This window comes from Macaca fascicularis, chromosome 8 (assembly GCF_037993035.2).
Source record: "Macaca fascicularis isolate 582-1 chromosome 8, T2T-MFA8v1.1".
Taxonomy (NCBI): domain Eukaryota; kingdom Metazoa; phylum Chordata; class Mammalia; order Primates; family Cercopithecidae; genus Macaca; species Macaca fascicularis.
The window spans coordinates 109,406,295-109,433,955 of record NC_088382.1 but is presented as its reverse complement, the minus strand read 5'-3'; the positions used below and the strand labels follow the sequence as shown (position 1 = coordinate 109,433,955).

Below are 27,661 nucleotides of genomic sequence, written 5' to 3'. Positions count from 1 at the left end.
TCCTCACAACAAGTTTTGTGCTTGTTGTATATGCCTCATAGTTCTAGGGAAAGGTGGTGGAATGGTGAAAGATTTTTGGTTCAAAATTAGGAAGAAAACTTAGCTGGTAGTAGCCAACAGAAAGGGCTGCTGTGTGAGAGAATGAGCCTCTTGTCATCTGAACTATTCAAAGAGGCTGGATGACCTTTTCTCAGACATACTACTGAATGGGAAGGTGGATAAGACATTCTTGAAAGACCATGAGTGACAGAATCAGAAAACTAGTACATACTTACTGGGCAGATATTCATTGAGAGCAAATTCATGTAAGAGTGTTCTGAGCGCAGATGAGAGTTAGTGACACTTCTTGTTCTCTTTGGCTCAATGCTCACACTAGTAGGGTGGTCCCCACAGGAATCCTTCAGTAAGACTCATTTGTCCCATATTTGTCTCTTCGTTTATGCTATACTGTCTACTTGGAATGCTCTCTCTTAATCCAAATTCTACATATTTTCCAAAGCCCAGCTCAAGTCATATCTTCTCAGTGAAACCTCTAAATTCCCTTTACACTTACTGTCAGTTGTATACATTGTTGGGCTTACATAAAATTGCAATTTAAAAGCAAAGATTGTTTCACATACTTGGTGTTTTCCATTTTACTTTGTTCCACTTTAGGCAATCAATAAATATTCTGAGGAATGCTCGGTTAATTGGGGAGTCTTCCATGCTTCTTTTCTGAGACTCCTCTGCTAGAGTTGAGTTCTCTTTTTATTTCTGTGGCCCACAATAATAAGATCATCAAGTCTAGCTCCTTGATTAGGTGCAGACCAAGAATGCATATGGTGTGGGTCCTACTGTTCATCTCGCTAGTAGCTTCCTGCTTCCTCCTTGGCATGCAGCAACAGAATAGCCCCTGCTGCTCCATAGGGGAAGCTCCCCTTTTCCAGGGACTAAGTGCTGTTTCTATCATGTCCCACAAAAGCTCTGGATAGACTGTTACAATCCAGATGTAAATGTATATGTTGAAATTCTAATGACAAATCCAGTTATTATGTGTGCAGTGAAGCCAGTTTTCAGATTTTAATACTTCCTTTTTTTCTTTCTACTCGTCATATGCTCCATGCTTGAAAAACATCTTTTAGAAACCACATTTTCACATCTCAAGAACACAAAGAAAGTGTCAGATACTTTTTTCCCTTTGCAGTCTTAGAACTTCAAAAACAGCCAAAAGGAAGTTTTATAAAATACGTAAAAATATGTGCTGAGAGCTGAGGTTTTATATGCCAAGAGTTAGGCTGCAGTGAATTTTTACTGCAGTTAATATTAACTCCTAGGAAAAGAAAAGCTTGCTGGAGACCCAGGCCCACTCTGTCATGGGAGAGTATCACAGCACTTCCTTACAGATCATTCTCACGTGTGAGAACCAACTCTTGGTTATCCGCTGGTGGATTATCCAGGGTTCCCACTACTCTTTGCTGCTTTTCCTTCTCAATAAAGGACTTTTGGCTATTTCACAGCTCATTAGCACCTCCACCAGAAGGTAGGTGGTGACAGGGAGAAGAGGTGAAACTAAAATCAGTAAATTTTACTGCTCGTTAGCAGCTCTTGTAAAAGAAGTGGGACAAAGGGTTTGAAGCCATCATCATTGTCAGGATCATAGATAAGCATTTATTAAATGCTCACATGCGTGCTAGTAGCAGATATAACTAGGTATAACCACTGTGATTTTTAGAAAATTATTAATGATTTTCATTTAAGTTTCTTCTTCATTACACTGAATAATGAAGAGGTGTCTGGGTCAGGAACACAAATAAACTTACCTGTTTTTGTACTCCATTGAGTCGCTGAACCTTGATGATGAGAGAAGCAGTTCGACCCCTGTACTGAATTGTTCTAATAAAAGTCCCGGCATGGTCCACACTGAAAGGCTCTGACCAACGCCAGTTGCCCCAACCTTCAATACAGATGTGTAACAGCTGGAGAGAAAAACAATAATCGTCATATTGCCAAACGTGCCAACAAAAACCTAGTCCTAAAATGAAAGTCTCATTGCTGGAAAACCTTTCCATTTGTAATATTTCGCATCTGTTTTCTTTCTAACCTGCATTATTCATCCACTTCCAACTTATTCCACCAGGCTAAGAATAGCAAATATGCCACATAGAGTCAATGTGGTTTTTCAGATCACATTTTAAACCTTCTTAAAAATAATTGTCCTATCAAATGGTAAAAGGCCTGCTGAACATTTGAGAAAAGATCATTTCATTCATCTGGAGGACAAAAAGGTTGAAGTGTGAGATCAAAGAACCTTGGTATTCGCTGATAGTTTATTCCTTCTTATGGCTAGACAGTAATTAAAGTTAAAATTTTTTTTTTTTTATTTAACCATAAATTGCCATACCTTACTTTTTTCTTTTGATGAAGAACAAAATAGCAGTTTGAAGATGCAATTCATTTAATATACTCTCCTTATGAGATCAGATATATCAAATTAGAAATACCTTCAACATTTTAAATGTAAGATATGATGCATTTGTTCTATTTTTTTTGTTATGTACTTACTGTAACGTTTACCAATTGAGTCTCCTGATACATATTTATATTTATTCACGTAGCATTGCCATGTCTGGTCATATTTGGATTTATTTTGGGGTCAGATATGTCCTATTTCTATTCTTACCCACTAACTGCAGCTGAGAAGATCAGTTTAACTACATGAGTATTCCAAAATATATATACAATAATTAGTACTTTTTTAGGAAACAGGTTTAAATGAAAACAATGTTCTATGATTTGTAAGTACAAGGAAAGAAATCTGACGTTTTTTTTTTTGAGTCTTGCTCTGTCACCAGGCTGGAGTGCAGTGACGCGATCTCGGTTCACTGCAACCTCCACCTCCTGGGTTCAAGCGATTCTCCTGCCTTAGCCTCCCGAGTAGCTGGGACTACAGGCGTGCCACCACACCCGGCTAATTTTTGTATTTTTAGTAGAGGTGGGGTTTCACCATGTTGGCCAGGCTGGTCTCGATCTCTTGACCTCATGATCTGCCTGCCTCAGCCTCTCAAAGTGCTGGGATTACAGGCGTGAGCCACTGCACCTGGCCAAAAACTGATATTTTAAGAAAAATGTATTTATATCATATGCAAACAATTTAAAGTTTTCTTTCACATCACATATAATTTTTTAACAGAGCTAACCAAAGGTAAATCTCATGAAAAACTCCCAATTAGTAGACAGAATAAAACTTTGAAAACATCCTGTAACACTATCATAAAAGGCCCTAATAATAAATACATTAAGGATTTACATGGAAATTGCCATAATATTAAATGTCTTGGTGGAAGCAGGTTATTTTTTAGTTTCAGCCTTAGGAGGAGTCCTGATAACATGCTTAAATTTAAAAAATTCCCAAGGTCATCACAGCATACGTTTTCGATGTTAAGATAGGGCTTTTTTTAAAAAAAAAATCTGAATACATTATTTAAAAAAATCTCCTAACTCATCTCCCTGCTGTTAATACGGCCTCACTCCAGTTCTTCCTCCACACACAGCCAGTGATCTTGTGATAGGAAAAGGCTATCAGTTAGGTGACTTCTAAAAAAGGCTAACAGCTAAGAAAACACATGTGTGTGCGTACACACAGACACACACACACACACACCCTGGATAGCAAATACCTTTAGGGAAAATATGGTCTTATATACACTCTACAACATAAAAGTACCAGAATATCTTTGATGTTTAAATATTAGTAACAGAGAAAAAAAGAAAAATAGCAGTGTTTGGAACCATTTCAGTTTTTTATAGCAGCAACTGGGAATCAAGCTCAGGGTACACACAAAACTAAAAGAAATAAGAAAGTTGTTTTCTTTGGACAGACTAGTAGCTGGAAATGACAAAAAAAAAAAAAAAATAATGAGGCAAGGTACTTAAGATCAAGCTCAGCTATATTTTTCCTGAACATTTCATAGACTCTAGAGAAAGTTTTAATGTACACAATGTAATTTTAAGTGAGGAATGTTCACATTTGCATATGAGCTCAGCTTTAGATAGCTGCTCACTCTGTGTACACAGCTTTTAAGGACTGGATGCCACCAAGGAATATGCTGTCAGGTTTTGCTTGGCAGCTATTTGTTCTCAGAATGTTGGCACAGATATTTTCTTTGAATTATGAAAATTCAGATATGTTTGGATTTAGTTCATACAGGAAAATTAAGTGGGAGAAAAACATTTGTAACACTTCTTCCCACATGCATCATCAATGGAACATTTGTAATGTTTGGTCTACTGTTAAAAAACATCTAAATATCTCTGGCAATTAGATGCATATAATTCATTAGGAAAGGAACTACATTCTTAGGAGAGAAACCAACAAAAAGAAATTCAGGAGGCCTAGCAGTACTTCAGTTCTCCTTCCCATTGTGTAATCACCCCTGCCTGGGAATCCGCGGCACTGGATTTGAGCACTGGATGGCAGTGAGTGCTCAGATACCCACAGATGCCTGGCTAAGGTGAGAGGTTTTGTTCTTGCTGGACCCACTGACTAAATTTCACTGCTACAGGTACTGTAAGTCTCCATTTAGTAACGAAGACTTGCATACCTATTTTATTTCTCTACAGAAGGAAGCATAATATCAGGCACAAAAAGATGTGCCATCTGTGTTAGACCACCTGATTCAGATGAGATTTCGATCACCATCCAGTACATTTCATTACTCAGGTACTGTCAGGAAGGGAATTGCTCACCATCCAGTACATCTCATTACTCAGGTACTGTCAGGAAGGGAATTGCTCACCATCCAGTACATCTCATTACTCAGGTACTGTCAGGAAGGGAATTGCTCACCATCCAGTACATCTCATTACTCAGGTACTGTCAGGAAGGGAATTGCTAGGACTATGGAGGAAATACGGAGGAAGAGATGTGTTCTCTGCCCCACAAGGAGATTATGTCATATAGGGAAAATAAGGCAAGAACAAAAAACTAACATGAGGCAGTCAGGAAAGGAGAGGAGCAGTCACATAGTAGTCCAGATAAGGAAGGGTCTGGATCAGGTTGCTGTGATTAAGAAAACATTGGGAAGCAGCTGGATCTCAGAGTTTGGGTAGGATTTCAACTGGCAAAGATGACAGTTCCTTCCCACGCCAAAAAGACAGTGTGAGATGTGCAAAGACTACACATGATCCGGACAAGGTTAACCATCTCAATTGGCCACAGAAAAGGGAACATGGATAAAGGGGTGGGGGATAAGGTTAAATACATAGATTTAGATTGTGGCTGGCACAGATTTACTAAACTAAGGAATTTGCACATTATGCAGGAATTAGTGGATAGTCACTGATACCTTCCCTATAAGTGAGCAACGTGATGACAAAGAATGAGAGCACATGGAGAGGCAGGAAGACTGCAGGAGTTGGATGAGGGGCAATGTGGGCTAGAAATACAGGGGAGAGAAAGGCAACGGGCTTCACAGAAAATAACTATCCCTTCTGCCTGAAGCCCAAGACATTTTTTTTTAATACTTTATGTTCTAGGATACATGTGCACAATGTACAGTTTTGTTACATATGTATACATGTGCCATGTTGGTGTGCTGCACCCATTAACTCATCATTTACATTATGTATATCTACTAATGATATCCCTCCCCTCTCCACCCATCAATTCGGAAATTTTCTTTCACCTCTTTTCTATTAAGATTTTCCTTCCTTACTTCCCCTGCTATCATTCAATCTATCCAGGATTTTCAGTCTCTTTGGTCTACTTAGATAGTGTCTAATATTTTCCACTGCGGGGGAAAAAGTCAAACAGGAAGTATTCTTGTTGGAAGTTTTCGATGACAACTAAAACTAAGCAATAAGGCAGGTTGTACAGTCGCCACACTCGATGGAAGGTCCCAAGAGGGTACACTTTCTTTCGTTCCAGCAGACCCTGGTGCTGGCAGCCAGACTAAATTCATAGTTTTCCCATTGAAGACCTCAGATGGAAGCATATACAGTTTTCAACTCATTTTTTTTTTTCTATACAAAATAGAACTTAAAACAGAATTACTGATCAGGGAATTGGGGATCAGCTCTGAGGACCACCCACAGTTTTGTCCAAAGGAGAATTCCTGAATTGATATATTTAGGAGGAAAGAAGAATAAGATAAAATCCCGGAAAAGAGTACACCAAGAAGAGAAAGAAAAAGTGGATGGTTAAATAAAAAATGTTAACCTGCACCTTAAAACATAAATGATAAAGGTATCAAATACTTTTTTGTGAAGTTACATATTTCACTATTCATTTTAAAACTATTGTCAAGATTTTTTCTACTTCAGTATCACAAATTAAAATTTTATCTTCACACTCATTTGTGTATTTTTTTTGCATTTTATAGTAATTTACCCTACAGTAATATGTAATGTTCTAAAAAGAAACTGGAGATTTAAACAACTTCAAAAAAATTCCTAATCCATTGTATTCATTGTAGAAATTTTAAGAGTTCTTAAAAATGAACATGCAATCCAAGTGATATAAACTACTGTATGTATGTATGTGTATATATATATACATATATATATATATTTTCTGGTAATATATTTTTATATATTATTTATATATAAAAACTTAGGCACCATTTTATTATATTTTAGAGACAGAGTCACTCTGTTGCCCAGACTAGAGTGCAGTGGTGTGATCATAGCTCATTGCAACCTTGAACTCCTGACCCCTCAAGTGATCTTCCTGCCTCAGCCTCCCGAGTAGCTAGGACTATAGGTACATGCCACCATGCCTGGCTTTTTCAATTTTTTTTATTTTTTGTAAAGATGAGGTCTCGTTATTTTGCCCAGGCTGGTCTTGAACTCCTGGCCTCAATCAATTCTTCCCCCTTGGCCTCCCAAAGTGCTAGGATTACAGGCATGAGCTATTGAACCTGGCCTGTTTATTTTATAAACTTCTAAACTCATCATAATATCCCAAGAGTCTAGTGTATAGCAGGCATTCAATAAATATTTGTTGAATAAATAAATCAAGATTAATACAAAATAACCAAAAGTAAGTATCTTAAAATGTCAGTGGTGATATCTGTTCATAAAATGGTATCACAAAATTAGTATGAGTGCCTCCTGGGGCCAGGGACTGCAGTCACTCAGTCCCCAATTCAGCCCCCAGTTGCAGTCCCCAGGCAATTACTGTACCTAATAGGATGTGCCAGATACTTGATAGGGTGTTGGCCAAATGCCCAAATCCTGGTGAATGTGGTCACACCCTGCCTCCTATTTTCTGCAGAAGAAGACATGGGCACTCCGTACTGTGCCTGGGCCCACTCAATACAGATCATGAAGGCAGAAAAAACTGTGGCCAGCAAGTGCTGCCAGCCAGCAGCCGAGCAATTCTACAACTCTGAGATCAAATTCCTGCTGCCTCACGGCATTCTGTGTCGCCAGCACAAGCCAAGCTTCACCACCAAGAGGCCCAACACCTTATTCTAGGTGTTTGGCCCTCTCACCCCAGGTCTGTCCAAATAAACTCAAGAATGTCAAAACAAAACCAAAACCAAAATGAGTATTAAATCAAGATATTTAGAAGAGTTTCCTATTTTGAATGATCTTTCAACAAAGGAGATTTGTCTTACAGGGATAATAATATTAGATTAAACACCAAATCAATGTAATCCCTCAGATTCATAATTCAGATACTGCAGTACTGATATTAAAATATCAAGTAGGCCCAAAATGATACAATAGGTGAGCATCATGGGTAAAAATTAAGTTGAAATACTAAAATAATTCTTGTCTATCCAAAATACTATCTGGAAAGTCAACTGAATCAAAATTAAATCGCTTGCTTGGAATACATGCATCTAAGTGGAACTGATAGTACATTCCACACTACTAAATTAGCATAAGAATGAAATATGTTGCTTATTATTGCTTTTTCAAGGAATTTGAATTTCAAGATGTTTAGCGTATCTGAAATAATGCCAAAAACCAAGTAGAAAAATTTCTAGGTAATGACTAATGCTTGGTGTCATAATTCAATGCTGAAACTTTTAATGCTGAAATTCTTAGGGCCCCATATATCCTTTCACATTTATAGAATATAATTTCCCACCTAAAAGAGTAAGTTGAAATAAATACAACTGAATTATTTTTGAACCCTTTGATGTAGTTTGTTTTGGTAGGAAAAAGAAAAAGAGAAAGTAAGCTCAACTGTGAAAGCCTTTCTAAATCATTCAGGGTGTGATATAATGGAGGCTGCATTGTTGTGATGTAAGTGTTGGCTATTCTTCCACAAAATATGGGTGCTGTAAGTTTTCTCTCAAGCTTATTTGAATTAATTGAAGGCCACAAATACTGTGTAATTAGCATGAAACAACCTCTTACAATAGAGGGAAACCTGACACATTCATAAAAATGTGGTTGGAATAAAAATTGTGGCTGAAAGGTAATCCTTATATACAAAAAATCTGACTTGTAATACCTATTGATGCATCAATTCTATGAAATAATCTATCCTAAAGTAATAATTACAGATGTGTGTAAAGAATGTATCTAGATGTATGTTTATCCCAGTGCTAGTTTAATAATAAAAATTTGGCAGTATTAGGAAATTGGTCAAATAACACGGTAAAAATAAAAACAGCTTTCCTTTATTAGACATTATGTGTCAAGCACTGGGCTAAGGGCTTTTTAATATTACTTATTCCTTAAAACAATCTTGTAAGGTAGACAGATGAAAAAATAAATGGAGGTACACAGGGGCTGAGGGATTTCTTCAGGTACACAGGGCCAGAGTGTTGGGAAGGGAAAGATACAAGATCTGAAGTTATTCAGAGCCTCTGTTCAAAACTATACTAACAGTAGAGTACTTTCAAGTGGCTGAAAAACAATCATAGCATGAAAACATGTTAATGCTATCAGTTAACAACAGATTAATTGAAAAACACACATTACAAAAAGGTATGTGCAGTACCCCCATTTTTGTAAAACAAATAAACAAAAAGTATGTATGCCTATTCCAAAGGAAGAAAAAGGCTAGAAATATGCCATAATGCTAACAGTGGTTAGTTCAGGGTTATGGGATTATGCATTTTAAGTTTCCTTTTTTCCATGTGTGTTTTGTGTGCTTCCTCAGGTAATTTCCAAATTTAATATTACAACTATGTCTTATTTGGCAATCAGACAAAAATGTTATTAAAATAAAAAATGTCTAATAGTATGCTAGAGAGGACACATTTTAGGTAAAAAGAAATTGTACATTTCTATTTTAAAAGTTCAAGTTCAGCCTCCTAGTCAAAGCCAAATTTTCCCAACTTGCACGCTTGGCACTTTGCCAAGAGGGTGACATGATCTTCAGTTCATCTCTGTAGCCTCCATAATTCCCAGTACAGAGTCTGACTTGCTATATTGCTATGTTACATATTCGCATGATTCTTAGGAGCCATTTAATGCGATTATGTGAACTTTTTACCCTAGGGCAACAGCTTGTTTTTTTATTTGAGACCGGGTCTCCCTTTATTGCCCAGACTTGAGTGCAGTGGCACAATCATGACTCACTGTAGTCTCAACCTCATGGGCTCAAGTGATCCTCCCACCTCAGCCTTCTGAGTAGTTGTGACTACAGGCGCACCATGCCCTACTAATTTTTGTATCTTTTGTAGAGCTGGTGTTTGGCCGTGTTGCCCAGGCTGCTCTTGAACTTCTGAGCTCAAGCAATCTGCCCACCTTAGCCTCCCAAAGTACTGGGATTGCAGACATGCGCCACTCTATCTGGCTCAATTTGGCGAATATTTTTAAGGATTTACAGCTATTAAATGTTTACCATAAGCCAACTAACTGTACTACACATGGTAGATATAGAAAAGAACTAGACAGTTCACTTGGGCTGAAAATGCTTACAATATAGTAGGATAAACAGATATTCAATAAGAATAATTACACTGCAAAATGTTGTTAGAGTAAGAAAAACACAGGGCTTCTGAGGGTTCTGCTTGGGGAAGTTAAAAGTTTGACCAGAGAATGTATTTTGCTTACTCCTCAAAATAAGAAAGACACGTTGAAATAGAACAAAAGATGATAGTAATGTTACTTCTGATAAACAAAAGTAGGTGACAACCTAACCTGTCATGTGACAACCAGGGATGGAGTGGTTATTTCTGTACAAAATTTGTGTCTACAAACATATTGATTATATTAGAAACAAAGACAAGCCATAAATGCAGCAAGCTATGGCTTCAAACTATTTTTGAAAACAACTCCTGGTCATTTATTTTAACAGAATTTAGAAAATTAACTTTCTATTATCAACTTGTCAGCTTACTTTCCTCTAATAGTTTTGATCGTAACCCAAATGGAGTCACTGAATACTGATTTTGGAAAGAAGGAGTAACTCTGGAATAAAAAAGTCATTGTTTTAGGAGGTCAAATCTTGAGACAGAGGATGAGAGAGAGATATAGGAAGGCAGGGTGAAGAGGAAGTGAACTCTTAGGTCAGTAACTACTATTTCCTCTCAGAGCATCAATCATCAATAAACACCAGGGATTGATGCATGAAAGACAATGAAACAAAGTAACTGACAAGAAAGTCACTGTTTGGCTGTTTGAAATAATGCTATTCATATGCTATATCTATATTCTTCATAGCTTTAAAACACTGCATTGTGTCATTTCATCATATATTTTGTAATAGTCATTTGAATTTCCCTGGGTAAGTCAGGGTATCAGATTTCACACGTTTCTAGCAAACATTAAGGCTTGATGTTTCAACATACCTATAATCAAGCCATAGAATCTTTTTATTATTTTTCACAAATAACTATAAACACAACTCTAAATTCAAGAATTAATTTATGGATTTTTATTATTCAGGAATTAATCTCTGTTCAATCTCTGGCTGAAATTTACATACTTAAAATAACCTAATAAAAGAAAAGTGGGGAGAATAGTATCATCGTTTCATTTAAATTATTTTCTACAAAACACTGAGATGCTTAATGGGTATTCTGGGCTAAAAAAAAATTAAATCTAAGTGACCTAATTTAGGAAAAACTAATATACTGCATAAACATTTTTGCAAAAAGATTTAATGAGAAAGATGTTTCATGCATTAAAATATTTTATTTTTAAATTTTATGCATAACTTTTTTGGACATTTCAATCATGAAATCAGATATAAATACTGTTAAAAAGTATGAAATGATAAATAGGCTTGTTTTAAAGAGGTCATTTCAACATTTTACATATCTATTGTTTTCATTCTTCTAAAGGCTTCCCTATAGTTAAATGATACGTGACTGAAAAAACATAAGCTGTGATATTAATAGCTGCCTTACGTCTAGAATTGTGTGACAGTCTTTAAGACTGTTTACCCTTGGTACCACCACAAAGGGTTGAAAAGCACAGATTCAAAGAACTTTGATATATATGTATATACAGAAGAGGATGGACTGTCTATAAAATCTGAAATAATTCACATTTTCTTTTTTTAAAAATAAGTAAAATAAATATAGACTTTGATTGCTTAAGTTATGTCAACAACCAGGAGATTGTGATGCTATGCAGACACACTCTTAACAGAATGATAGTCAATGGTCGCCATGCATTTGGTTAGACCCAATTCTTCAGTGGAAGAATTAAGAGTATGTTAGAAGGAAATGATGATGAATAATTTAGGTGAGCTGAGAAATGGGAGCAACAAGATAAGAAATTGGAGAGGCTGTCTGTCAGTCATTCTGATTTGGATAAATACTCTGTGAGTCAAATTATCAGATTTTATTTGTTTGCAAATCAATTTTGACAAAATACAAACAATAGAGAAACCTACCTAAAGTTTGAATAAAAGCTTTCTTTTAAACTGTTCTCAGATGTAACATTCACTACTCAGTAAAATTTAGTTTAATGTAAAATAGAAGACATGCCAGCACATGTCCTAAGAAAAGATCAAGCGATTTTTACATAATCTTCATTTTTTAGTCATCATGGCAATGTGGACAACTGTAATTATCTTTAATTTTTAATTAGAAAAAAGAAGTCAATAGATGGATATAAGAGAAATCCAAAATTTTTACAGTTATTTATTTTAACTAAGCTGCCTTGCCGTACTAAGAAAACATTTTTGTAAAGGTTAAATAAAGTATTTCATGGCAAACGCTGCTTTGTAGTGCCTGTATAACAAGAAATATGAGCCAGCCAAAGTTGTGCAAGTTGGTTTCCTTTCCCAGTAAGGGAATGTGGTATCTAAGACCTTGTCCTAACTCATTTTATCCCCAAGTGTAAGTCAAGCAAGTCAAATATGAACTAATGCCTGAAGGGAAGTCCCTGACTCCAGAAGTATGGATTATTTCACATTTATCTTAAAATCTGCTCTCAGAGTTCTTAAAATTCACTAACTTGGCAAGTCAGGAATTATCATGAGAAATGAAATAATTTCATAACTATGAAGTCATCCAACATTCCATGCATCTGACACTCAGTGGGCTTGGCCATGTCTTGGGCATTATTCTGACCTTTAAATAATAAGCTCTTCAATATTCTGGAAATAATTTAAAAGCACGGAAATAATAAGTGCCACAGTATAATAGGTATGCCATTGTCTTTGAGTTAATGCTTTTGTTACACAGACTCATGGTAACAAGTTATGATTAAAGACAATCACATTATGTATGCTGAAATCTTTACAACATTCTTAATCAGTATTTCCCATTACTTAAAAATGGCAAAATACCATGCTTTAATAGTCCAGCTGCATTCCCTTTCTCCAAGTATTCTGTATTAAAATTCACATTTAAAATTAACTTGGTAAAGGACCTTTATGTTTAGACATCAAGAATTTACATTTGCAGAGCACTGGCTTGTGAAAAGGCTTTGAGTGTCTTGTAAAAAGCTTAAGAAATCTTCAGTATATTCTTCTCCAAAGCTATATTTCAATATCTGAGATTTATTGCCAGGGGAGGAACAGAGAGACCATTAGCAGCACCAGCAGCCATTCCTCTGGGCGCTTCGCACTTGAAATATCCCCATTCTCTTTCATGCAGGCTTGCAGAAAACTCTAGAAATCAGCCCTGGGACTGGATAAAGGACCCTATCACAATCCTATCTTTGCCATTTCTTGTGAAAGACTTTAAAAATCTTGAAATTGGTCATTTTATAAACTAGTTTTACAAAGAAACTTTGAAATATAAAGGAAAAGGAAAACTCAACCCTAAACTTCTGCCTCTGATTTAGGTAGAATGTATCTCCCAACAGAAAATGAAAAAATTCCAAATATGCTCTATGCATTAAATACTTAATGAACAAAACTGCTAGGACCCCATTTACTTCTATTGGTGACTTCAAAAGGCACTGTAATCTCCCTCAGAGAATGTAAGTTTCCTGGAATCCCTGATGAAACTAAAAATATTTTAAGAGAAAAAAGTGAAGGGACAGAGTCTACAGACTACTTTTTTTTTTTTTGCTATTTCAATTACTGCTTAAAACTGAAATGAAAATGCAGTTGATGGTGGCTGGACGGTAGTTCCTGGGTACTCAAATGGAGTCAGTGTTTACAGAATATTTTGGATTAAAATCCTTGCCAGATGGTCCCAAGAAGTGTTTACCTCACTGTTGATTTTAGCTATCTTAATGTCAGCAACAATAAAAAGAAGCTTGTTACTGCCACTCGGGAGCAAAGGCATAAAATCCTTCCTCCCCAAATGGAACTGCTAGTTGCAGACAGCTGTGCCCTACACAACAATAAGGGTGATACTGTAGATTTCTGGGAAACTATTTCCACAATTAGAGAAAGACATTATGTGGCAAATTTAACTTGTAATGACATCTACTTTAAATATATAATATTTAGTGATTAAGCTATATACTTTTAGTTTATGGTAAACAATAAAAATTTTCATAGAATAAGCACAAAAGGCTAAACAAAAATGTGAAGAGTTAGACACACATGAAAGTTGTGCCCAATTGAAGTATATTGCTAATCTTCTTCTGTAGCATGTTTCTATTTTATGACTTTTCATTAGAGGCCATAAGGAGGCCAAAGGGGCAGGAATGGGAAAAAGGGCAGGGGTGTGCGACCAGGAGCTACTCTTAAGAGCCCAACTGAATTGACAGTATATTGAGGCATGTATTTTGAGCTCAGTGCCTCCTTTGTGTGTATATTAATAGTATATACAAAAGTATCCAACATTATGCAAATAATAGTGTTTATAATTTTATTAAGGTTTTAAATCTATGTTCTTGAGAAATCCCAAAACTTATTCAATGAACATTTATTGGCTGGGTGTGGTGGTTCACTCCTGTAATCCCAGCACTTTTGGAAGCAGAGGTAGGAGGATCGCTTGAGCCCAGGACTCAGAGGCTGTAGAGAGCTGTGGACGTGCCACTGCACTCCAGCCTGGGCCACAGAGCAAAACTCTGTCTCAAAAAAATAACAAAAATAAAGGAACACTTCCCGCCTGTCTATTATAAGCAAGATACAGGATTAAATATTGTGGAAACAATACCTTATTAAAGTCCTCTTTTTCTTCCCTTTCATTCTCAGCAAACATCCAATACAACCTCAACCATATTCATGCCCATCTTCATTCTCTCCCTCCTATCTCAAGAATAGGAGGAGACTATTGTGGTACATTGCAAATGGCCACAAATTCTCTGCAGCAACTCTTACCAAGATCTAGTTCCTTACTGTTTGGATCTGGCTTAACCTTGTGGCTTGCTCTGTGAAACAGAATGTAGTGGAAGTGAGGCTGTGTGAATTGAGCCCAGGTTCAAGAGGCCCTGGAGTCTCTGCTCTCATTCTTCTGGGACAGTGTTACCAGGTGAAGAAGCTTGGCTAGCTTATTGGTGAGATCACGTGGATGAGAACCAAGACACCTGGCAAACAGCCTGCTGACCACTAAATATGTGGGTGAGGCCATTGTAGACCACCCAGCCCTCACTGATTTCCAGCTGACTTCAGCCTCCTAAGTGAGACCAGGTGAGACCCACAGAAGAACCTCTTGAGTTCACCTAGATGTCTGACCAACAGACTCACGAGCTAATAAATGGTTTTTAAGTCGCTAAGTGTTGGGATGGTTTGTTAAACAGCAATAAATATTTGGTATAAACTTCTTCCTTCAAGATCAGTCCTTCCACTTGTGATCTGAATTCTTTCCTTTTCTTCCCTTCTAAGATTTTATGCCATTAGTGATTCTCTCTTCTGTGTCATTAATTTCTTTATTTCTTTCTTCTCCTATAGTAATGTGCCTAACTCTTCTTCCATTTAAAATTGTTCCTTAACCCTGTGGCTTTCTGTAGCTAACACATAATTAATACTAAAACAAACAAACAAAAACTTCATGCTCATCATCACCACTTCATCACTTCCCATTCACTTCTCAGCCCACTGTAATCTGGCTTTTATCCCTATCTCTCTACTGAAAGTGCTTTCCTTGAGCCATCAATGATGTTCCAATTGCCGAATACAATAGTCTCTTTTTTTCAATTCTTACCTCACTCAGTTCCCTTAGGACATTTAACAACACTGATAATTCTATCCCTCTAAATATCCTTTTTGGATTTTAAAACACCATTATGTCCTGGTTTTCCTGTGACATCTTGGTTTTCCTCACAGCTCTTATTTCCTCTCAATACATTTTATTTCACAGCCCAACTCCCAAATTCAGCTACTGATCCTTTTGCAAGCTCACCTCCAAAATAGCCCCAGTAATCCTTGCCTCTTGTTATCTGTGCCTTTGTGTAGTCCCCTACTGAATAGGGCAGATCTGTGTAGGATATTACAAATAAGACAATGAATGACTTCTGAGGCTAGGCCATAAAAGATATTGTGGCTTCTGCCTTGGATCACTTGATCTGGAAGACAGCAGCTGCCATGTCATGAGACTACTCAAGTAACTCTCTGGAGAGATCCCTGTAGTGAAGTGCTGAGGTCTCCTACCAAGAGTCATGGAGGTAAGTATTTTGGAGATGCATCTTCCAGATCAGATGAGCCTTCAGATGAGTGCAGCTCCATCTGCTGTCTTGATTACAACCTTATCAGAAACACTGAGCTGGAATCACTCAGTTAGACCATGCCCCAAATTCTTGACTAACAAGACTGTGGGATAATAAGTGCTTATTGCTTTACATACTCAAGTTTTGGGGTAACTTTTTATATAGCAATAGGTGACTAATAGAGATTTAGTATCTGTAAATGGGATACTACTGTAACAGAAGTCTAAAATGTGGAGGAGGCTTGGAGCTGGAAAGTGAGTAAAAACTGGAAGAACTTGGAAAGAGCGTTAGTGAATGTCTACATACTTCAGAGAGATTATTAATAGAAACGTGATGGTCCTAGAGGAGACTGCCAGCTAGAGAGTGAGAAAAATGTTATTGGAAATGGGTGGAAAGGGGATCCTTGCTATGTGGTGGCAGAAAGTTTTTCAACACTATCACCTGCAGTAACACGGAAAGTAGAAAATTTGCCTAATGAACTACATGATCTAGCTAAGTAGATTTCCAGGCAGTGTTGAAGTGCCTCCTAGCTTCTACCTGCTGCTAATATTAAAATCCACAAGGGGAGATATAAGCTTAAGGAAGGACTGTCAGATAAAAAGGAGCCAGGACTTGCTATTTTGAAAGTTCCTAGCCTTATGAGATGCAAATGATGCTAAAATGAAGAAATGGCTTCCCAGCAAAGATCAAATCCAGGACATGGTCAGAAAAGCTGGGTCTAAATATGAAGCAAATAATATGCCTGTAAAATCTTTTGAAAGACCTTAGAAAGACCTAAATTGATAGCTCAGAGAACTAGTCAAAAACAAAAGGAGTTCTAAGACACTGAAGGGTTATGTCCCTCAGTAATATCAGAAAAATCTTCAAGTAGAGAAGGGCTTATCTAAAAGATACATGGGGGTAATTTTGTCTAATATAGTAAACCTCAGTAAGAATAACAAGAGACCCACAAAGTTGTTTAAAGAATAATATTGGCAGAAACACTGCCAACTTAGACTGAAAGAGGTAAGGATAGTACAAAATGAAAAGACGACTCTGAACCTTCAAAATTCTACCAGCAGAAAGCAGGCTGGGAAAACTACAAGGTGCAAACAAAAGCTACTTTTCATGGAAAAGAATGCGTGACTCAGAGGCTGGAGCCAAGTGCACAAAGCCACGAGCAACAGGGAGCTACTTCCAAGTGGGAGTAATACTGAGTACTAATTAAGAAACTTCCAACATTTATCTGATTGAATTTAAGAATTTCTATGGACGAGAAACTCCTGTGTCTCTTCTGTTTTCTCATTTTATGCATGGAAATGTCTACTGTAGTTATCGTATGCCTATATCACCATTGTACATTGTTCTGCAGCAACAGATAGTTCTTCTCTTAGGACTCTCTCCTTGGGCATGCTTATTTGTTCCCACTTCTAGCTAGGCACCAATAACAGGCCAAATTTGTATCTCCAGGTCAGACTATTCTTTTGAGCTCCAGCCTCTTACATTGAATTTGCCTACTTTACATGTCCATTTGGATGTCTAGTTAGGGGCAAAGGACTAAAAAGGAACCCTTGGTTATAGAGAGCCAAGTTCTTTCTACTTTAAAAAATGTTTTGTATAGACAGGGTCTTGCTATGTTGCCCCAGACTAGTCTCAAACACCTGGCCTCAAGCTATCTTTCCTATCTTAGCCTCCCAAAGTTTTGGGATTATAGGCGTGAGCCACCACTGCACCCAGCCAAGCTGAGTCCTTTACTAGGAGCTTTATGAATGTTTTTCATGGAATATTTACAATAGTCACTTAATTATGCAGAAGAGGAAGTTGAAGCTCCAAGAAATTAAGAAACTGTCCATTCTTCATGCAGCTATCAAACCTTAGGAGTGAAACTCAGGTATTTATGGCTTCAAATTTGTGCTTTTTCTAATATACCATCCTTCCTGCCCTCTATAGCAGCCTAAAATTCAATGTGTCCAAAATGGTTTTCAGGATTACTCTGTTGTGCTCTTACACCCTGCCCCATTATCTGTCTCTCAAACATTTTCCTACTCAGCTCCCTGGTCTTGGCCAATAGCAAAACTGGCAACACATCACCTAAGTCTGAAACCTCAGAGTCAAACCAGACCCTTCTCTTCCATGATCAATAATCAAATCCTGGTTATTGTAACCTCCCAAATTTCTTCCAAACAGACCTCTATCAAGTTAAACCTTCTCTCAGCAATTTAAAGATGCTGTTCCACTGTCTTCTAGCCTCCATGGTATCTAAAGAGAAGTCCATAGTAATTTGATTGTTGTTCTCCTAATGTGTTGTAGGTAATGTGTTTTCCTCTGGCTGCTTTCAAAATTTCCTCTTTTATCTTTGGTTTTCAGTAGTTTCATAATGATGTTCCTGATATCTTCAAATTTACTTTATTCTTCCATCATGTACTTTATGTATATATATGGGGAGAGGGTAAGACCCTGTCTCCATATACACACACACACACACACACACACACACACACACACATATATATACACACATATATACTTTTTTCATGCAGGGTCTTGCTCTGTTGCCCAGGCTGGAGTGCAGTGGTGTGATCTCAGCTCTCTGCCAACTCCGCCTCCCAGGGTCAAGCAATCCTCCCACTTCAGCCTCCTTAGTAGGTGGGACTATAGATGTGCACCACCATGCCTGGCTAATTTTTTTTTGGTAGAGGCAGGATCTTACCATATTGCCCAGGCTGCTCTTTAACACTTGGACTCAAGAGATCCACCTGCCATGGCCTCCCAAAGTGCTAGGATTACAGGCGTGAGCCACCATGCTTGGCCCATGTATTATGTTTCTATTGCTCTGTAACAAATTAGTACTAATTTAGCAGCTTAAAACAGCACACATTTACTCTCTCACAGTGACTGTTGGTCAAGAGTCCATGTATAGCTAGCTGCGTTATCTGTTTAGGGTTCATAAGACTCCAAATGAGCTGTCAGTTGGCTGCATTCTGATCTGGAGGCTTGACTTGGGAAGCCTCTACTCAAGCTTGCTTAAGTTGTTGGCAGAATTTATTTTCTTGTGGCTATAAGACAAGGGCCTTAACTTCTTACTGCCTCGTGCTGGTTCTGGAGGCTTCCCACAGCTCCCTGCCCCAGAACCCTCTTAATAGGCCATCATAACATGACAGTTTGCTTCCCAAGGCCAGCAGGAGCCTCTATGCCTCTCTCTCCTTACAAAAGGGTCCAATCACTCTTTTAGGGTTTTTATCTTAGGCCCATCCAAAGATTTTTTCTCTTGATTAACTAAAAATCAACTAATTTAGGACCTTAATTACATCTGTAAAATCCCTTCACCTTTGACACAGACACTTTAGAGTACATGTCTGATAATGCCAACATGGGTCATCTTTGGATTAACATCTATTAATTGTCTTTCCCTTGAAACTGAGTAACATTTCTTTTTCCTGACTCTTATCTGTCAAGTAATTTTGGGTTACATTATGGACATTGTACCTGTTTTGTTGTGGAGACTCTGGATTCTCTTATGACTGCTCCAAAGAGTGTTGATGTTTGTAGTTAACAGGTAACTAACTTGTTTAGACTCAAACTGGAAATTCTCATACTTGGGTGAGCAGCAGCTCAGGTTAGTTTATTTCTTTAAGCCTTGGGTACAAACTGCATTCAGTTTGCCCCAAGCATGTGTGTGGTTCAGCAGTCAGCTGAACAGTTGGGCCAAATTTAAAAATGTTATATTCCCATTTTATGGCTTTCTCCTCTCCAGGGTTTTCTCTTCACTCTCTAGCATCCTCGGATGCTTGGCTATTTCCCCTGGTATCCTGGGCCAGAAAGATGATAGGCCACCCCTGTTCTGCCGTGACTGCAGTTGCCTCAAGGCAAAGTCAAAAAAATGGGAAAGTCATCCTGCAAATTACTTGCTCAAAATTTTGACTCCCCTCCAAAATCTGCCTTTGTTTTAGTCTCCAGAGCCTTCAGGCAGTTTTTCTGGTGGTTGTTGTTTGTTTTGTTGTTGTTGTTTTTTAAGTTCTGTTCAGAATGTGTGGCTGTTATTCACAGAAGTATCAGTTTCTTAGGCATTTATATCATTTAATGTCTTCTACTTTGTCTTAGCTCTGTTACTATAATCTCTCTCACTCCTGGACTATGCAGCAGTACCCATAGTAGTCTCTGCTTGTATTCTCAATCTTCTCTAGACTCTCTTCTTAAATACACTAGAACTTTTCTGAAATACATCTGTGATCATGGCATTCCTCTACTTAAACCCGTTCAGTAGCCAAGAGCTGCCCATCACATAGATGTATATCTTCTTGAAATGGATTCCCAGGCTCTTGAGAACATAACTCCGCCAGACAGTGGTGTGCTGGAGCTGGCTCATATCTTGTTTGTGAAAACCAGCAATTAAGTATTCAGAGATTTTGCAAACTGGTGGTCAAACCATTGGTAGCTTGAAATAAGCTTTGGAGTATTTACACCATGAAAGTTGGCCATCCCTACAATCAGGGGGTCCCCACCACTATCACTCTAAGAGCCAGTGGACCAGCATATATTTCCTCTGCAATTTTTATGATTGAGCTACACTGCACAAAACCTGAAATCCCTTGACCATAACTTGCTGTTTATATAACCTCCCTGATGCTTCTTGGTGTACTTCCTCCACTATCGTCCACTGGGGCAACCTATACTTACTGTTCAAACTCAGCTTCTGTGGAAAGCTAACTTTGATCTCTCTGGGTATGTAGATTATCATACCTTTGTGCTATCATGGCCTGAAGACAGCATTAAAACTTACCACAGCATACAAGAGCCCTCATGGCCTTAGCCTATTTCCCCCTCTTGCAGCTCCACACATGTGCTCTACACTGTAGCCAAATTAGTCAAGTTCCCCTTCTGTGCCATATTGTTTCGTGTCTCTGTGGCTTTCACACATGTTGGTCCTTTTAGCTGGAATATTGCCTCCACCCTCACTTCACTGGCCTAGCTAACTCCAAGGCATTAACATGTAATACAAATATCCCTTCTGTCTGGAAGCCTTGCCAGATTCCCATCCTCATGTAGGGTTTGGAAACATTTCCTTTGGGTTCCCATTAAGACTTTGTTCATATCCAGATGCAATTGATTTTACTTCCTGATTCCCTGGCATTTCTTCCCTACGGCTAGTGTTTTCATTAGTCACCCCTCATTTCTCTCTGTCCTGAACTACTGCAATGATATCCTGATAGATTGATAGATACTGTCATGTCTATAATACTTTGTTTACTTTTCTGGGTCCCTCAATAGATAGTAAGTTCTTTGGAAGAATGTATATATTTAAACACAATAGGTAATACATAAAAATATACTGATTAAAAAATGAACGTAAGGGAGACTAAATAAATAGCTACAGAGAAATAATGGCCGACAGGAGGGCCTGTGAAAAGACTGAGTTAGGCCTTGGATGCCAGATAATTTGGATATTATTTAATAAATCATGGTGTAGCCTGTGATGGTTTCTGGACAGGAAAGTGTAACAAAGTATTTAGGAAAATTACTTCAGCTGTAGTCTGCAAGATAAGTCAGAGTTAAAACAGGGCAAAACTGTTAACTAAGAGAACAACTGAGAAAAACTATTGCCATAGTTTGTATAAGAAGTAATAAAGATAACACTCTTGATATATCATTACACTTGCCGGTGTTCCTAAGGGTTAGTATTTGGAGTTCCTTTTAGTCTGTATGTGAATTTTGGGTGTGTGTGGTGCTTAATGTCTCAAATTTAATTTCTTTGTCCTTATTAAGAAGTTGAAAAGTACATAAAAATGTTACAAAAATAGACGTATATCACCTTTACTCAACATTCAGAGGCAACCAGTGATACCATTTTGACATGTCTTTTTCCAGTATTTTTAATGCATTTACTTGTGTGTTGTTATGATCACATTGTATATATAGAATTTTATATTCTGCTTTTGTGACTTATATGATATGATAGGTAGCACTTCCCCCATTCCATGTAAAAATGTAAAGATCCCATAATATATCTATAAGATAGTCTTATGCCAGATTTTACTTAACTCCTTAAAAGTGAACATTTTGGTGTTTTAAATATTTTGTGACAAACTGTGATAAACTTTGTTGGTATAAAAATCTTTGTTTTAATTTGCATTCTCTCCAGAGGGTAGATTACTATTGGGAGACTTACTGGGTCAAAGTCTACGATAATTTTAATAGCTTTGAAGTTTCTTACCCAACTGCTTTCTAGAAATTAAGTACCAATTCCATTAGCAACTCCAGTGTGTAATAGTGTCTATTCATTTGCCTTTTCTAAACAAACTTTAACATGCATGCACACATAGGAGAACACTTGAAAAATTTATCAGCTTTGGCAACGCAGAGTATTTCTTTGTCCCCCAAGTCTGCTTTTTAAGTTTTTAAATTGTTACTGTGGCAACAAGAAATATGCTCTTTCTCTAAATATATATGTATACATGCATTATACAAATGGATTTGTAAAGCATAGTAACTAAGAATTACAGTCTCGTTAATGAAACTGACAACTGGCTGGAATTACTAAAAGATAGGCAGATACTCAAAACCTGTTGCTTTCCATTTTAGACAAATGAAAAAATGACCAGGTCTCATTTTAAAATATTGTTACATACAAAAAGAAAACCGGAGAACTTTCTGTTATACACTGATTAGGACCAGAACGAGTATAATAAAAATATTTTACTGTAATTTGGTGAGTACAGGTTAATTACATAAAAGTTAGATTAAACGATTATCTGTCATTTCTCAATTTCTAAACTTTGTACCAAGCTTTCAAATGATAGGAATACCAGTGAGGTCAGAATGAAAACAATTTTAAATCAAACCTTTAGTCTACTGAATTTGATCAACTGAGAAATCTTAAAGCAAGTGTTGGCAAACTTAGGCTTATAGGCCAAATTTGGCATGTAGCCTATTTTTGGATAGCCTATGAGCAGAGAATGGTTTTTACATTTTTAAATGGATAGAAAAAATCAAAAGAGTAATAATTGTGATGTTTGAAAATTATATGAAATTTAAATGTTATTGCCCATAAATACAGTTTCATTGGCACATAGCCACACTCATTGATTTATATATCACCTATGGTTGATTTTACACAGAGTTGAGTAGCTGCAACAAACTGTAAATCCTGAAAGCTTAAAATATTTACTATCTGGCCCTTTATAGGAAAAGTTTGCCACCTCTGCTTTAAAGTAATGTAGGATTTATATTTTTGTCTCTATGTGTCACTCTGTTTAATGAATATTTCCAAGATGCTCTGCTGCTCATTGAAATTAATTTTACCTTGTTACATTTTGCTTTGTTATTTAAGATGGGGTCTCATTATATTGCCTAGGCTGGTCTTGAACTCCTGGGCTCAAGTAATACTCCTTCCTGCCTCAGCCTCCCAAGTAGCTAGGACTACAGATATGTGCCACCATACCCCAATAATTTTTAAATTTTTTGTAGAGATTGGGTCTTGTTATGTTGCCCAGCCTGGTCTTGAGAAGTTCTGGCCTCAAGTAATCCTCCTGCCTCAGTCTCCCAAAGTGTTAGGATTACAGGCATGAACCACTATTCCTGACCTGCAGTTTTAAATATTTACTGTTTCATGAGCTTATGAAACTTCTGTTATATTCATTTAGGATAAATGTTATATTATTTTCCATAGGTCTGTCTAGAGCCTATTTCCACTTGCTTGATGGTTTGATTACCACAATTAAGTCATTGGTAACTAGAATTCTGCAATTCTGAAAAAAATGCATAATCCATAAATTGTACATGTTTGAGGTTAAAAGCAAGTGTAAATCCTTACATAAAAGATAAAGGCAATACTATTCCAAGCAGTTTAACCAACAGTGCTCTCTATTAACCAAAAAAGGAAGTTAAACAGCCTCTACATAAATCCTACTAGTTGGTTTTATGTTGATCCTACTAGTTGATATCACTATAGCTTGTTTGTCTAAATTAAACAAAGCTTCCCTTGACTATGAACTGCACATACTGCCTATATTGTGGGGAAACATTTATACACTCACACCTCTAGTCCCTAGATTCAATGTAGCGTAATGTGACATACTTTTCTGAAGAGCAGTCCCTTGCTGGTTATTGTTCTCATCCAACCTGATCTAAAGTCTACTGAATTGGAATATTTAAGAGCCCTTTGTGATGGCATCTATGATTCTGTGCAGCTGAATATATTCAATTATTCCCTAGGAAATAGTTTTCTTCTTCCTTTGTTTGTTTAGGCAAGAAATTGTTGTGAGATATCCAGAATGTTAAGTGATTCTGCCCCAGAGTATGTGTTAGAAACTATAAGGAGCATTTTATGACTTTCAATTCTGAAAGGTTTGTCAGCTTTGGATTTCTAGAATTGGTTGTGTCCATGTTTCTTTTCATCCTACTGGGACTTAACTGTTGTTAGCAACCTCTTGTGTGGTTTTAAGATATCTTGACCTCTTTGAAACCTTTCCAGGTGTCACTGCCACTTTGTTGATCTCTGCAATGTTAGTTACATTGTTTAATGGAGTTAAGTTCCATGAACTTTAGAAATCCTCCCTGAGACTATGAATTGACTAACACCCAAGGCAGCATAAACATGCAGACACAAATGTTCCTAAAACGAAGCTTGCTGGGCGATGCAGGATATGACTTGGAGTCTGGAAAAAGGAATATTTTGCTCAATTGTGCATCTATGACAAGCTCCAGGTGCAGTTTGAAGCTGAGTGGTTAGTTTTTCTGATCCTCACGTAGACTCTCATTAGAACACAGCAGAATCTGCAACTGTGAATGTAAGGAATTCCATGAAGACCCCCTGGGCCCATTAAGGCTTCTGGCTTCAGAGGGTCCTAAAACACTTACATTAGCATATAGAAATATAGTAAGAAGACATTGTTTTTTATAAATATCATCTAGGTTTTAGTCTTAAGATTATAATGACTGCAGCTTCTTTTAAAAGTTGCATCCACAAGATGCAGTTACAAATTTAAAAGAAAGAACAAAGTTTATTAGATACCTGTTTTATGTTTACAGTTTGTCATTAAAAAGCTCCTATTATTTTTGGTAACATAGTTAAGACTTTGCAAAGTTCATACTTGGACAAAGAATCCCCTATTAGTTTAGCTTTAGTTGTGGCCTACTATTCCAGTGATTTCTCAGCCCTTCTTTTCAAACTTCACAGCCTGGCTATTCTAACAGACAAATCATGCTGCCAAAACCTAGGGGAGTGAGACAAAGTCGAAGTGACACTGTATTGATAATTAAAAGATAAGGAGTTCAGTCCTAACTCTACCACTACCTAACTTAACATTTCTATTTGTCTCCTTATCTATAAAATATGCATAACAAATAATACTACACAGGAATGCTGTGAAAATAAAACTTGTAATAAATACAAAAAGGCCTTTGAAATAGTGCAAACAAGTATGAAAATGAAAGGTGTGCTGGTGACAGTGGTTGTTTATTCATTCTTTCCTGCTGACCTCCTCTCCACCCAGAAACTATATGTCTGTAACATGAACACTACTGCTCCCCACACTCCTGAGCCAGTTGTTCTCTTATGATCACCTTCCCATCCTGGCTCCAGTGTCCAGGGAATCCTGAGGATCTCTGAGGGATATGCAAGCTATGCATCTTCAAATGACTGTGGAGAGTTAAGCTTCCTCTGCTTTGCTTTCTACCGGCTAAGGCCTGGAGCTTGCTGTGTGTGCATCAGTAAAGTGGCTACAAGTACAGTGTACAATTACATGTTACTGTAGCTTCTCAGAGGCTTCTTTCCTGTCCCTCACAATTCACTGCTGGGAATGCAATGGCAATGGAAACTTAGAAGATCTAACAGGTTATACAGCAAGTGTTAATATGAGTTCTCTCTAGGTGGTTGGAATTATAGGTGTTTTTGTTTGGTTTTGTCTGTATACCTGTATGCTCTCACTTTTGTAATCCATAGGCAAAAAATAAAAAATAGATGAATTTAAAACAAATAAAACATCCTTTATGTTACAAGTGAGAAACAACTTAAATACTTCTAACATGGACATTTCTCAAGAGGAAAATTAGAAAACAAGGGTATGTGATTTACCCTAAAAATATGAGTGTAATACCATATCATGTGAGAAAATTTTTATGAAAAAAAGTCATGTATTTCAGTGTCCTGTCAGATTAATGTGAACAAAATAAGAAATACTGCATTATATCTACTTTTCCAAATTGTATACCAATAGTGTGGCAATCTGATGAAAAAACAAGTAAGAAATCAGCATCTAGCTACCCTCATTTGGAGCCCAAGGGTATAATGTAGTCTGATGCTGGTCTAGAGACCAGATGGGAAAACTTGTTCTCTAATCTAATGACTTTCTTTTAATCACAAGCAGGCAGTAGTTTCCTTATTATCCAGTTTAACAAATACATCATTCCTGAGAGTACTTCCTAGGATTTATTTTGCTCACTTAAGACTACATCTTTGTATTTAATTCATCTTCATATTATCGCTACAGGACACATATCTCTAATTATTCCCATCTAAAGGGACAGGAAAATGAAATTACACTACTTGGAAAACAGACATCCTCTGGTGTGTCTTTTCTCAGTGCTGCCTTGGACGTAGTTTTTCATTGTCATTGTATCACAGATTGTGAGCTGTCCTCAGAGGGCAAGGCCTGTGACTTACCTCTTTTTGAATTCCCAGTGCCTAGCATGTGCCTGCTACCAAGGACACACACAGAAAAAAATCTGAAGAAACAAATGAATAATAATACCCAACACATAATGCTTACACATTAATGCCTTATATGTATGAATTCACTTAGTCCTTATAACCCTTTGAAATAGGTACTACTTTTATCCCCATTATACATATGAGAAAACTGAAGAACAGAAAGTAGAGCAAAGTTATACACAGCTAGGATCCAAACCTGGCTCTCGAGTCAGCCTCTTCATCACCACACCCTGTTGCCCCCCAAGCACCCGGGCTAAACAGGAAAACACTCCATTCCAAGAGAAGCGTGTGCTCCCATCTCTAAACACTCTTGAGTTTCTGTCAGATGTAGCTACGCTGTGTGGTTCCTTCGGAGACTTAAAAAGGAAAATAACTGGACAAGCACACAAGTGCAGAAGAAATGAATCCCCAACCTTAACAATGGCTGTTTGTAAGGGTGTTTCTCAAATACCTGTGGGGATTTGTGAGAGCGCCAGCTGTACTGGTGACTGTGGAGACTCGCCAGCAGAATATTTTCATCAGTATCCACCTGGCCAAACCGCAGTGTCTCCTGTGTGTCATTACAGATCACAAAATGGCTGAAGACCAACTCCTCTACCTCAGGGCATTTGTTCTGAAAGAAAAAGGATACGAAAGCCAACATGGATCAGATTAATTGCAAGATGTTTGGCAGCTGTCTGCCCAGTGGCGATTGTTACAACACAGAAACCCTAAAAGATCTGTTGTCATTAGCTCTGGTATACAAAGTATTCTATACTGCCAGGATAAGCACACACACACACACAAAATACCTTTAAGAGATTTTAAATGTTTCAAGAATGTGTTTTGATTTATACTCCCTCAAAATAAATCATACACACTGAAGAGTAAAAGAACAATGAGATCCTTCAAACTTTTAACATTTCTTAAAGTGAATTAACATGCTACAAAGAGTGCTGTACTGGGTACTGCATGTTTTTGAACAGTACTGGAGGCTAGAATTACCATGTTCCCGGCTTCTAAACTCAACAATCAAGACCAATTACC

At 37.3% G+C, this 27,661-nt stretch overlaps 1 protein-coding gene across 34 annotated transcripts in view; it reads right to left on the bottom strand.

Annotated features, from left to right (window-relative positions):
* The window catches only part of VPS13B (vacuolar protein sorting 13 homolog B), an 857,597-nt gene that overhangs the window by 65,969 nt on the left and 763,967 nt on the right, over positions 1 to 27,661 (bottom strand). For all 34 annotated transcript variants that reach the window (XR_012416558.1, XM_073999176.1, XM_073999180.1 and 31 more), the window contains 2 exons: positions 27,087 to 27,248; positions 1,800 to 1,955 (listed from right to left, as the gene is read on the bottom strand). Coding sequence is in view for 33 of the 34 variants with exons in the window: in XM_073999176.1 (XP_073855277.1) it covers positions 1,800 to 1,955; positions 27,087 to 27,248 (318 nt within the window). In the remaining variant the exon portion in view is untranslated. The remainder of the gene's footprint in view (positions 1 to 1,799; positions 1,956 to 27,086; positions 27,249 to 27,661) is intronic.